General features: G+C 42.0%; 1 protein-coding gene across 1 annotated transcript in view; it reads right to left on the bottom strand.

The window, feature by feature from the left end:
* Nucleotides 1–13,633, bottom strand: part of dock1 (dedicator of cytokinesis 1) — a 167,794-nt gene that overhangs the window by 25,938 nt on the left and 128,223 nt on the right. The window contains 11 exon segments of the mRNA XM_051066127.1: nt 114–218; nt 560–649; nt 1,921–2,040; nt 4,287–4,377; nt 4,803–4,843; nt 5,584–5,661; nt 5,663–5,741; nt 6,128–6,213; nt 7,389–7,537; nt 8,263–8,321; nt 13,146–13,246. Of these exon segments, the coding sequence (XP_050922084.1) occupies nt 114–218; nt 560–649; nt 1,921–2,040; nt 4,287–4,377; nt 4,803–4,843; nt 5,584–5,661; nt 5,663–5,741; nt 6,128–6,213; nt 7,389–7,537; nt 8,263–8,321; nt 13,146–13,246 (999 nt within the window).

The following is a 13,633-nucleotide window of genomic DNA, read 5'->3' as shown; positions in this document are numbered from 1 at the left end:
ACTTGTAAACCTATTGATCATCTGTTTTGACAAGTGGCTCACCCACACTGTGCTTCTAGCCATGTGCTGGGTGCTGAGAGTTGTGGGAAATGTATGCTGATATGTGTACTCACTCGTAGGAAGGAGGGGAACCCCATGCCATAATAACCGACAGCAAAGTAGTCTGGTTTGGGCCGGATGACCTTCACTATGTTCTCGTAGAACTGGGCCTGCTTCCTCTGTAGGGGGATACAATGGTATGCTTCAGTGGCATAGAAAACATCAACATTTTTTCTTTTGAATGATCCTGACAGGTGATTTTCTTTGCAAATTTTACAAATGCATTTTTGTTTAATTCTCATCTCATTTTACATCATCTGGTTTATCTTGTTGCCCCCTTTCCTGCTTGAATAAAGGGTAATTAAATAAAATAAGCACACCGCAGTCTTCTTTCTCTCTTTTAAAAAACCCTTATTATTTGTCTTTGATACCAATGAATAGTATTAAATACTGTTTTGATTTTGTTTAGTATAAGATGGAAGGAGCTGTTTACAAAAAGAAAAAAAAGAAAAAATCTTACCAAGGATGCACTGAGCTGCTCAAAGTCAAACATTTCATTCTCGTACTGTTCAGCCAGTTCCTTTCCCAAAATGATTGCCTCCTCCCACATCTATTGAACACAGAGACAGTTAGTGAATGAATCGGTTATCAAGATTCAAGCTGAGATAAAGCATTGCTTTTCTGCCAGCTGAATAACACAAATCATCTCTCCCAGGCAATGATATTCAATATAATCCTTTTTGAAAATAAATAAATGTGGATTCTTATTATGTCAATAATATTTCGTTTTTTTCTTTCATTTTGAAGAAAAAAACTCAAATACCATCCTCTTGGGAGAAAAAATTTATTATAGTGATGCATTTCCCCTCGAGACTCATCCAGTGCAGTGGAGTGGTGTCACAGATAGATGGGAGCCACTCAAACATGTTGAAAGGCTTCTAAGTGGCTTCCTGACAGACTAGATTGGGCTGAACTGATCTGGGCCAGGCTGGAGGTGGACCGCATCCAGACTGCTACTCAGATCAGCCTGCCATCACTGAGAGCGGCGGTGGCAACACCATCTGGGACTGTTTTCTGGATGACTCGGGTGACACTCTTAGAAACAGTCCTCAGTTGATACTGAGTGCTGATGTATTCTTGCGGCCACTGTATCACTTCCTGATCACTCTGCTCTGTTTGTGTGTGTGTGTGTAAGTGTATCCAAGGCTCTTTCAGTTTGCCGGCCCTCTCGCTACACATCCTGCTGAGTGACATTTGGCTAGAGAGCCAGGAGTGGCGGCTGCACCCCAACACTGATGACACAAGCCTAGAGCCCAGAGACATCATCTCGGAGAAGCTCTGGCTGTCGTTCTGCAGACCTATTCCAAGCTCAGACTGAAACACATTTTTTTTCTCCTCTGGAATAAAATATGAAGAGTGTAGAAGAAAAGCACAGCAACCAACCAGGTCCAAGGTATGTTTGAATGGCCTGCTCTTCACATCACAATACAGAATTGGTACATAAAAATGTCCCAGAAGTGTTTTGAGGGAAAAAAAAGAGAAAGGAGGACAGTGGGAGAGAAGAGCAGGGAAAAAGGGTTTAATGGAACGTAAGAGACAACACAAAAGAGCCACATTAATGCTTCTGCTGTCTGTTATGCGCCTTCATCCATGAGAGCATCAGCTAAAAGAGGAGGATTATTTACAATCCCCGTTCTACAGAAAAGGAATATAAAACTTCCATTCAACAGCTCTTCGTCAAACCCTACCTTCTCAGGACAGAAGAGGTATTTAACAGAGATGACAGGATCAAAAAATAGCATCCTCAGAGTCCAGGATTTATCATGATTATGACCACTCTTCACTCCTGTGTGTGCGAGTATATCTGTGTTTATCTCTTACCTTGCCCTTGTCGAAGTAATTGATAATCTGCTGGTAGAGCTGATCCTTGAGCTGTCCTTGAGTGGTGGCCTGGTAGCCGTCTCTCTGGGTAAGGTGGGCTGCGCATTGCTCGTCTGACCACTGCAGAGAGGACAAGTTAGCATTGGGGTCAACACTGTGCAATACAATACAGGGCAAAGGGGGAATAAGTGACAAGAAATCAATCACTGAGTTATAGCCAATGCAAATGGATGACACTGATGTGTAATTCTCTTTAAAGCTGCCTGCATTCTGGCAGGGCAAGATGGAAACTTGAGACTCGGGCAATGAAACAAGCATCGATACATATTGAATGCTTCAGTGAGAGCATCAATGCAGTTCATAGATTTCTGTAGCTAATACTTGCTGCTATAGTATCTAACACCAGATTCACCACAACCCAAAATAGTACTCAGGTATGTTAGCCCTACTGTAAGCCAATCCAGTGAAATGAAGTAGAGCTAGGGGAGCAGAGAGAAGCATCACTTATGCTTGTGCTAATAATAAACATTGGATACAACTGAGTCATGCAACAACGTAATCTTATTCATCAGAAAATCTGCTTGATTTTGTAAACAATGGCAGACAAAGAAGAATGATGTAAAAAACTAAACAAAACAAAAAACCCCCTAGAAGAATGCGAGGGTATCGTTTTGTGCTGACTGCGCAGTCCATCATGCCTTTTCTTTACCCAGCATGGAGAATAATGAGGTTTCTGAAAGGCTAAAGCAGCCTGGCTAACAGGGAGAGATGGACAATCTGATTGGTCTCTGTGTCGAGGAGGCACAATCCTTTGTGTCCTGCCAGGACCGATTCATTAACAGCCAGCTTTAATTGGGATTCTGTGGTGTTTGTGTGTAACCTGAAGAGTTAAGATCTCTGAGAAAATCCGACCAAGTTAAGTCAGAGGGCCCCATTTGAATAGCAAAGCCAAGAAATTTACATATCCTGCGCTGGAGATGGGTGAAAAAGTAATTGCTCTGCACACTGTTGCCGTGGCATGAAGAGGGATGCTGGGAGGCTTTGGATCAGGCTATTGATTTCTTTACAGCTGGACTGCGGCATTTAAATGGTAAACTGATCTCTGTTTATTCATGGATGGCCAGTGACCCTGCATCGACAAAACTTAAGTGCTGATACATCTCTGACAATACACAAAGTGCAGTAAATTCATCAAATCTCATTATACTGCTGCAGGTACTCTACTGGATGACTAATTATTATCACAGGAGCCAGTTTTACTCTGTAAATGATGGTCGATGCAGAATTATGAACCCATCATTCAAGCTTGTTTACATGTGCCTGTATGCAAATACAAAAAGGAGGACAGTGACTTCAAAGATTACCCAGGACAGCTTATTGGAGAAAAGAGGATTCATCCATACTCTGGTGGAACAAAATGAACCGATTTCCACTTTATAATTGTGAGTCCTTCTCTAAAGGTATGCTATGATCAGAAATGCCACAGCTGCTGGGAGATGAGCAGAATTAAAATAATAATGACAAAAACAACTCCTGCAAATGCTACTGTGACTGCTCTGCGAGGAAAATGTGATTCAGTCACAGCCTGCTCTCCCCTGTCGGGACCTGTACAAAGGCTGAAACAGCCAGCTATTTATGCAAATACAGATGAGATATTGGGTGCAACCATTTTGGATGAAAGGCAGAGAAGAACAACTCCAAATTCAGGCTATACCAATTCCCCCGACCGGGAATAGACAATGCAGCTCTTTGTGTGAGGAGTTCTGTGTGTGGATGTGAAATATTTTTGCTAGAGACAGAAACTTTTGAGGCTGTGAGCAGGTCTACATCACACAAGAAAGGTGTGATTGTAAAAAGAAACGTTTCATGATAGCTTATAAATATTTATGTACCTAATTTAAGATATCATTGCACTAAAAGTGTGGTAGAAACCTTCCACTTAACAGGGACCACGCACTGAATCATATGGTTTACAGTAGAAGATTCTTCATTTCCAGCTGATGGTCATTAACCTTATTTTCAGGAAGATCAGATAGTAACCATGATTTTTGCTTAACTATGTCTACCTTTTCAGGAAGATCAGATAGTACCATGATTGCACCCAAGGTGAAAAAGATTCTGCTCAGCAAATCTGCCCTCTTAGCAGCCATCTCATGCAACAGTGGGATTAAAAAGGATGCTAACCTATCTCTGTAAGTCCTGTACACATTCAAATTCAAAGATTCACACTTGCTTAATGCCTGAGGGAAAATGCCATCTACCTGACAATAGCTTGAGTGAGTTTGGGTTCTACGATCTCTGTTGTTTGAAATATTTTTAGGAGTGTACTTCCACATTTTTTTGTTGTTGGTATTGTGTCTGTGTACCTTGAGCAGTTTGGCGTGCAGCAGCAGAGTGTAGGCAGCCTCTGTGTAGTTGTCGCACTCTTTGTGGAGGTCACACAGCTTGTACAGGTACCTAGCGGGAAAGAGCAATGATTTATGGGTTATGTCTGGGAGGGCCTCTCACACTTAAACAACACACAGAAAGTTAACTCTGCTAGACGGATGTGTCCTGACAGCCTCTTTTACCTCAAATAACGTTTGACAGACAGATGGAAAACTCTGACTGGAGAGATTGTGGAAAATGGAAAGGTATTTTCAACAAAATCAAATATTTTATTCTGGATCTCTGGGGGCGTGCAGCTGGGAGGAAAGGAGCCAAAAATGTACGGCATTTAGCATTTGGCAGGTCGAAATTTAGCTCAACTGAATGTCTGAAAGTCTCCTTATGTACGCCATATAACGTGTCTTAGTATTGCATGTGTAAAATGACAAAAGACTGAATGTCCCAAAATCCGAACATTTTTAACAGGCACAAGGCTGGCTATGACTGGGTCTTACCTGATGTACATTTCCTCTCTGTCGATCTCCTTGTAAAAGTTCTGCAGGAAGGAAAGAGAAAGGCCATTAAAATGGGTTTTAAAGGGCTCATAGATTTCCACTGACAACAAAAGTTCACTCTATCATGCTTATAATGCATAACACTAGAAATCACTAGACTGTAGATTATGCTTTAATATTTTTAAAAGAACAATATTTTGGCTGTGTGACAGATTAAATTTAAGTTATGGACAAATACCAATGTACTGACGTGCAGCAGGGAAACATAAAGGTCTACTACAGAAAAGTAAGTTGGCTGACATCAAAATCACAGTGTTATCCTGACACACAGCTCTCCTGGCCAAACCTGAAAGCTTATATTTTACACAACATGACTCAGCACTGAGAGAACATGCCTCAGAAAAATGTTTAATATAGGCCATGGGCCTGTAGTCTTTTCAGTGCCAGTAGTCACGTGAAACACAGCTGACATTTTGGTGCTCCCTGATGAAATGTCACTTCACAGAGGTGGGGTGTTTCAGGTGAGCTGCTCTGCGATAACATCTTAATGCACTGTGACATGTGGAGGTGGCTATTATTGTTTCTTGTCTGTGGGTAATCACATGTCATCAGGGTCACTTTATTGACAACAGAAGCCTATGAACAATGCCTAGGTATAGATGATATAGATGTCTGTTAGAGAGCTCTATACATGTCATTTCATGCAGTGGGGTTCCCATGTGAATATATGTCATTGTTTCTGGGCAAGTGTGTATTCAGGAACTGAAAATAGCCATCTTACGAGAACGTTGACAGTGCAGCTCATGCGGTTCTCCTTGTTCTCATCATGCATGATGGTCCTGTAGTCCAGCAACCTCTCCGAGCAGACGAACCACCAGAGTGACGAAGTTCTCACCGGTCTTGGCCAAGTACTTGTGCTTCCTGCAGTGCTCAAGTAAACTATTGTGTGTGTGTGTGTGTGTTTTTGGAGTTTGTTTGGAGTGTCAGGGTACAGTGATGTTTTTTGTGTGACGTGTATATGAATGTGAAGGAAGAAAGGCCAGGGGCAGAGAGGAAAAAAAATGTGAAGCATGTATAAGAGGTTCTTCTTCCGAAAATGTCAAACTTTTGCCACTAAGGATTTAGGGAAACATTCTTTTTTTGGCCCCTGAAAGCAATGTTAGCATTCAACTGTGCTTAAAGCAAATATCACAGTGGCAAAGTGCGATGAAAATTCGTGTGATCATCAGCACACTGTGATTATTTTGAGGAGTGCTATGTTGCAATTAGCATTATCTAACTTGTGAGAGGCTCAGGCGTAATCCTGCCCATTAATCAGCACTTACATTTTCTGAAAGAGAACTTTGTACTGCTCGTCTCCGCGGCCCCCCTCCACCTCGTGATCCAGCTTGGTGATGATCTCGTTCTCAAACTGCAATTAGACAGAGCAGGCGTAAATAATCAGTGTAGCTAATTTTTCAATTCATTAACGCCATCTCCCTGTCTCACTCTCACTCTCTCTCTGTCAAGGCTTGGCTGAGGGGATCTGCGCTTTGACTTTTATCGTTCCTCTCTTGCAGCCCAGCTGGCTGTGAGCTGGTATTTTCTGTTGATTATTAAAGATTTTCCTCATCTGTGTAAATCTGGTTAGTTTATGGAACATCATGAGACACATCCCCCTCACTTTTGCTCTGTTGTTGCCGTAGCCTCTGACAGTGATGCATGGACCTTATTTCTCTGATATTTGTATGTAGCAGCTGCACAACAAATAGATTTTATTATGCTATAACACTGACTTCTTGATGTGTTCGTGTGTTGTTGAGGCGCAAAGTCAGGACAAGAGTGCAGAGTGCAGTCAAGTAAGAAAAGATATAAATGCTGCTCTCTGTTAAACCAAGGATTTACAACACACACACAGAAAGAGAAACCCAGTAAAGGGAATATTACTGACTTACAGCATAAAAAGAGGTCAGGCCACAGTGAAATTGATCACATTTCACTAAAGGGAAAGAATGAGAAAGTGGCACTCACCTCCAATGAGCCAGATCCTGACTGATACATTGACTTGATTAGCAGCACTCCCACTCCCCTACCCCCCACCCCAAAAAGACTGCACTATTGGCAGGGATGATCTGAGAGAGAGATGTTGGTTAAACTACGACTGTCTTCACTAGACCACATGGGCCAGCATAGATGGTGGAATTCACTGTGTTGCTTTATAATTTGATACAAGTACAATAAGCATCATATACTTGTGGAGCCTACATAAATATCACAAAGCTGAAAACTGCCTGCAACAAAGTACGGCAGAACAGCTGTAGCCAAACGGATTTCCTCATGCAGAAAGGCTTAATTTTGTACTGTAACGAGGCATAACATTAAGTTCCACTTACCGTGGCTGTTGATAATCACAGCACAACAAAATGAGATTTGCAGAATTACAAGTAAGCTTGTGGCTATGAAACTTTTTCTCAGATGGACTATCCCTCTGCACAGTTTACTCCTCCTAAGATTCCCAAACCAGCATCCTCTGCTTTTCATAAAGTCCTTTTTTCATTACTACTCTAATATTACTCAATTTTGCTGCAATTATTTCAGAAGACGCACCCGCTGGAAGCTGCATGTGAAGTGGAACTCGCACTGCATCATGTCGAAGAATATGGGGATGGTGGCCTTTCGCAGCTCAATCTCAGGAACTAGTGTCATCTCCAGGATTGGGCCCACCATCTCTGGAATAAATTTTATCTTGTGGGGCCCTTAGAGAAGGAGAAATACATACACATATGAATGCATAGCATACTGCACAACTCATTTGTAGACTTCACTTTGGACAAAACAAGTACATGTTGATCTTAAGAGGGCATGAATAATCCTTAATGTGCTGCAGATTCTTGTTTGTAGGAAACAAAAGAAATCTGGCTTCCCATGTTTATTAAGTCTCTTTTCATCAGATTTTTCCATAACAATCATGCAGTAAATAACTTCAAATCCAAACACCTCAGGTAAAAAATAGCAAGGGGCTCATTAAAACCCAGTGAATGAGTCAATCTAATCTGGTGGAAAGCTCTAATTAAGGGATCAGATGGTGTGGGTTACAATGAAAGAACTTTAAAGGAGGCACAGGTGCCAAAATCTAACACCCCAATCCCAGTACTACAATCTCATTCCATTGAGAATTGACTGCTGAGTCTCTCTCATCACACAACATAAAGCTAATTAACACATGATTGTCTATATTTAGCTGCTGTTTTTTGCTGGGTTGACTTGTAATGACTGTGAAGGTACTTAGATAATCACAGAATTAAATCACAGAATAATTTAGAAAACAACACTTTAACACATGTCAATTGCTGGCATTCTACTGCAGAGTCTGTATGACTGATCCTTAGCAGTGAATACATTCAGAAAAAAAAATTACTAAAATTTTTGGATTACACGGAAGCAAAACTGAACATACTGACAAAGGAGTTGGTAAACCTACCGAGATTGTACCACATATCCCTGATTTCAAAGCCAATTTGCCTTCTCATGTCCTGGTACCTGAAACAGAAACAGGATTTTTTTTTTAAGTTATAGAAGTTAAATCATGGCATAGAAGATAAAAACTATTTCGGGACCAAAGCCAGAACCAAATGCAATGTCTGTGTTCAGTAGAAACAAGAAGAAAAAAAGAGAACCAGAATCAATCCAAAAACCAAGAAAAATTGAAGTAAACACAAAATCTGAATGCTTCTGGAAGAGTTAAAGATTTCATAGCCCTTCTGAGTGCTTCTTTGCTCGCTCTGATGGAGGTATATATGTGCAGTGATCAAGCTGAAGAGAATACGTATCCTGTTGTCTTCCTGAGTTAAATACTGTAAATGGTGGGAGATTTGAGTTTCATCTATGCCTGAATGACCCTTACACAAGCATATAATGAGACTGTTTAAACAGAATTACAGTATCCTCTGCACTGCAAGTTAGTTTGTGTTTCCGTGTGTGTGTGTGTTTTTTTTAATTTTTTTTGGAAATTAAATGCACACAAATGAGTTATTTCCACTCTTGCAAGTTCACAGCATTCACACATGCTGGCAGTCAGCAGACTGTCAGCTAGGATCTATCTTCTCTTCTCTTTATGCATACAGAAAACAGAGAACAGCTGACATGAGGCAAAGTGTTTGATTAGGCAGTCTTTGTTGGTACTAGTTCTTTGCGGTCGACTTGGTGTGTGAGGAGCCCTTATATAAAACAAAGATTTGCAAAAGAAGCTGGAGGGATCACTCCCATCCTGACTCTTTGTCCAGCTTTTACGAATGAGGGCTTATAAGCCGATCAGCTCTGCCATGTTGAGGTCATGAACCAATCTCCATGGCAGCTTGGGGCCCCATCTCCCTGCCTGCCACACTGTCCCAGGTCACAGAGAGGACAAACAGTGAAGTGGAAAGGACAGAGAGGGAGAGACAGACAGTGAATGATGGAGAGACTAACAGGAGTGGAAATAGCAGGCAGAGAGGCAGAAAGTGAGACCAGTGCTGTGAAACCTGATCACATGAAACAAAAGTAATGGCTTTAGCTCTTTCTAAACAGACTGATAAGAAAACAGAGTAAGTTCAAGACTCAAATAGTTTTAAGATCAGGAATATAGAGGACACAGTGAAGATAACAATCCTCAGAGAGCTATCTCTGACTGTTTTTACCTTTTTTTTCCACTGGCCTGGTATGGCGCACTTTAGCTGCACAACTGCATGCTGAGAAGTTATCAGATGTGTTTTCACTGGTGGTTCACTGTGGGGAATAACTGCACTGAACCGCAATATTGTGGTTCTGTTGCGGAGCAGTGCCAAACCATCACAGTCTCTGTCTTCAACAAGGCTGTGTGGCTGACCAAAACAAACAAAGCTGTGTTCAAAAGTTGATGGGTAAACCAGATAAATAACTTCTGTGCCCACTGCTCTATAATATGTTTAAGCATTAACTAAGATGATTGTTTTCATTTGGTTGAAACCATTTTACAATCTTGTACAAAAGCTGTTGAACTGGTAAATTTGAACAGCTGCTATCCTAGGGCATGTTGCCTTTTGAAAAAAAAAAAAAAACAAATTACTGAACCCACTTTGAGAGACATTTAAAGTTAGATGTGGTCATGCGTGTGTGTCGAGGTCCTCAATAATTGCTTCCTCTCTCTAGTCTCATGCCCTCTCCAGATGGTGGCGCTGCGGGCGGCTGCGTTGTTTGCCCACGCCAAGAATCAGACTATCACACTGAGTGACTAATGGAGGCACAGGGACACCTCCGTCTCCTTGTCATTGCACGCTGATGGCATGACACCTTGCGTGACATTGTAGCGAAATAAAAAGATGAGATCTTGAGGTCTGAGCGTGATACCTATCCTGACCTCTAATTAATATCCCTTCAGAATGTCTTTCACACATTGTGACATTTCAGAGCACCCCGTAGCCCTGATGGAATTCTGAAACCCAATCGATTGTTTTGCCAATATTGTTCAAAGACACACTAATGTATTTTGACAGAGAGGACAAGAGCATTGAAAGAATCCTTAACAAAGACGCTGCGTCACCTCTTTGCAGCCTGGCCAGGTCAAAACACTACCATATTGGTTGTCAAAGGGAGGAGTGTTGCAGAGCCCAAGGACTGATCTTTAGGCAAAGTATTGGCAAGATGATAAAATAGAGATAGATGCCTGCCTCTACAAATTATTGTAAAGGTGCATGCAGAAACAGTGAAATGATAATGCATTATGTATTGCAACTGTTTTTGCCTGTCATCCACACTTTAATGTGCAAGTTTGTGCATCTTGTAATTTATTCATGTGCATATCTGTGTATGATTGTGCTCACAGCATGTATGTGCAGCATGTGGGTTTGTGTCTCTACTCACAGGCAGATGCAGACAATAGATGACTGCTCAGGAGGCATCATGTCCTCGTCTGAGCTGAGACAGATGCAGGATGCTGTTCTGTCACACTCCTATAGGCACCGAGACAGGCAGCTATGACTGTCGGCTGTCAGGACCTACAACACATACCTGTAAGCTACGGGGCGGAAAGCTCCCTTTGAGGTTAACTAAGAACAGCATGAGGACAGCCGTGAGCGGTGAGTGGATGCGGGGAATCTCAGCAGCTTGTGCTGTGTAATGCAACTGGGTCAGGGGGCAAAGAGTGGGATCGAGAGACGAAAAGGAGGAGATGGATCTGGAGGTGCGGAGGCATGAGGTGATGGAGACAGAAGAGAAGGGCAAAAAAAATACAGAGTGGCAGATGCAGTGGGAGAGAAAAAACACACAAACACACACACACACAATTGATTGACAGGTAGTGGCCTGTAAGAACAGATGAGATGTGATCAAAGCCAAAAGCAAAGGAAGTCAGATATTCGCATAACCTGACAATATGACACTCCCTTTCTTCATCACTCACACTGTATGCGGTATCATGACAATGACATTGCTGCATGCTCATTTATCCAGCTCTGTATGTGTATGTGGGGCTGCATTTCCACAGTCTTTGGTCATAGCCCCTCTATATCAACAGTTGGAAAAAAAAAAAAAAAAAACTATGGTTCATTACAACTTTAACCTTATTTTTGTAGTTTTGTCCATTGCATTGATGACACTGAACTCATTATAACTGATGCTGAGGAAAAAGCTATTATCTTAACTACTCTCTCAAAAGGTAAATAAAAAGTAAACACAACTTAAATGTTACTAATAATCTCTCACTGCACAAGAATATATAACTATATATAACTATATAACTATACAGTAGATCAAAGAAGAAGACAGATGGCATTATTTTCTCTAAATAAGTTTGGCTAACCTGGGGGTTTGTTAAAAATCTTCATGATCATCTGCTTATGTTTCAGATCTTTTTTAATCAGTGTTGCAGCATCTCCAGATTTTAGTGATTAACTTGGTGAACAAAGGTTGTGAAAAATTGGAATAATCCTTTAACACATGCGTACAGACATGCAAAGATGCACTTATCCTCTTATGCAGTGCATACCTACAAAGTCATGTTAGTCTGTTATCAGAGAGGGAAATGAGGATCACACAGACACCAGCAATAAAGAACAACTTCACAAACAGCACTAGGAGACATGTGTGACGCAGGAGAAAAGCCGACGCAGAGCACTTAAGAGGCGCGCTCACACACAGCTCTGATTTCACCCCTCTGTTCTCTGCTTCGGAGCAAGGCACAATAATTGGTATTGCAGGCAGGACTGACAGTTCATGCGCCAGCACACAAGGAAACGGGATGCGCAGAGGCAGAGGTAAAGGAGAGAAGGTGAGAGGTAGGTGGAGGGAGACAGAGACAGAGAAGGAGAGTGGGTGGGTAGAGGCAGCGAGAGTGGGTGAGAGAGAAACTGACGAACCCTGTATAATATCCGCTTCGCTTGCTCTGGAAGCAACCTGGTTCTATTTGAATGACATATTTGGGAATGCTAACTAAACAGTCTGGAAATAGCAAGGCAGAGATCAGCCCTTTCCTGTGCTTATGCCAGGAATGGCAGTTCTTGAATATGTGAATCAAATAGCTGCTTCTTTCAGGGAAGGCTGACAAGTGGAGAAAAGCAGGGTGGGGGTGGCTGGGGATGTCTTGTTTACTGTGTTGCTGGCTGTTTGTGTGGGAGTTTATCAGGGCCGATAATAAAGCACTGACCAAAGAAAGGTCTCTCTGTCAAGCACAGGCCAGTGTGATGTATGCTTTAGTGACAAAAGCCCCTCCAAATGAAGATGAGGGCCAATATGCTCCGCGTCTGCCCAGAAAGCATTTACACATTTGGCTGCATTACCGGACTCTATGAGAAATTCTAATGTAGATGAATGGCTCTTTGTAGAGACAGGCAGGCAGTGGATAAACGGGAACTGAAACCGTTCTCTGAACTTAGCTGACAGGAGGGTTAGGTTTTAGACCGGACTTTCAGAGACAATAAATATCTAAACTAAAACCTCAGCCATTTCAAAACTCTGTGTGATATCAAAATTTCTCCCCCTTTTTTTCTGTTGAGAGAATAAGAAGAATAATAGCATAAAAGAAGAAGAAGAAAAAGCATGAAGGAGGTTCTTTGAGGTGAAACCAAAGACCTGTGTCTTAAATCAAAGAGGGGATTCCCAACTTCATCTGATACCTGAGATTTGAGTACAAGATGTGCTCTCTGTAACCCCTGGAGTTACTATGAGGCTGCTCTGATTTGTTCATGGGGCTGAAAAACTAGTGCAGCCTCCATTGGAGCCATGGGGTGTTGGGTTTCCCTGAGCCTCCATGTGAATGAATTATATAAAGCCTGCTCACACTGGGGAGGGAGCTCGGGCTGTGTGGGTGTGCAATGAGGATGTCCTGTGGACCGAGAGAGCGCTCATACTCACTTGTGGAAGATCTTGACTCTTTTGTCGCTTGAGAAGTTCTCCAGCTGCAATGACTCCTGAGTGAGGAAGGCTACTGCCAGGTGAAAGTAGTTGTTCCACAGCTGACCCAGATTAAGGACAGAGAGACAGACAGAGAGTGTGGTGGGGGAAGAAAACATAACACTGAACTCAGAGTCTAAAATCAGTTTTACAACAATATCATTCAGTACCACACCACAGTAATGTGAGATGGAAAGCTTTACAGTTTCATTCAATCAAAAGGGTTAAATGAGATGGGTATACTTGTGTGAGGGGAAGCTCTCCCAGTAGAGGGAGAAGTTGCAGATTTAGGCCACTTGCCTCCAGAGTGCACTCTCAATCAGACAGTGACAGCAGTTAAAGCAGTGCTACTGTAGCCACCATTATTCACAGCTGTGCAAACAGTCTGTGCATGCATTCATAGGAAATAAATCTCTTCAAGATGAGTTTTCAAAGAGTTTAAAGTAATG

Source organism: Lates calcarifer, linkage group LG23 (genome assembly GCF_001640805.2).
Source record: "Lates calcarifer isolate ASB-BC8 linkage group LG23, TLL_Latcal_v3, whole genome shotgun sequence".
NCBI lineage: Eukaryota > Metazoa > Chordata > Actinopteri > Centropomidae > Lates > Lates calcarifer.
This window is presented reverse-complemented; position numbering and strand designations above follow the sequence as displayed.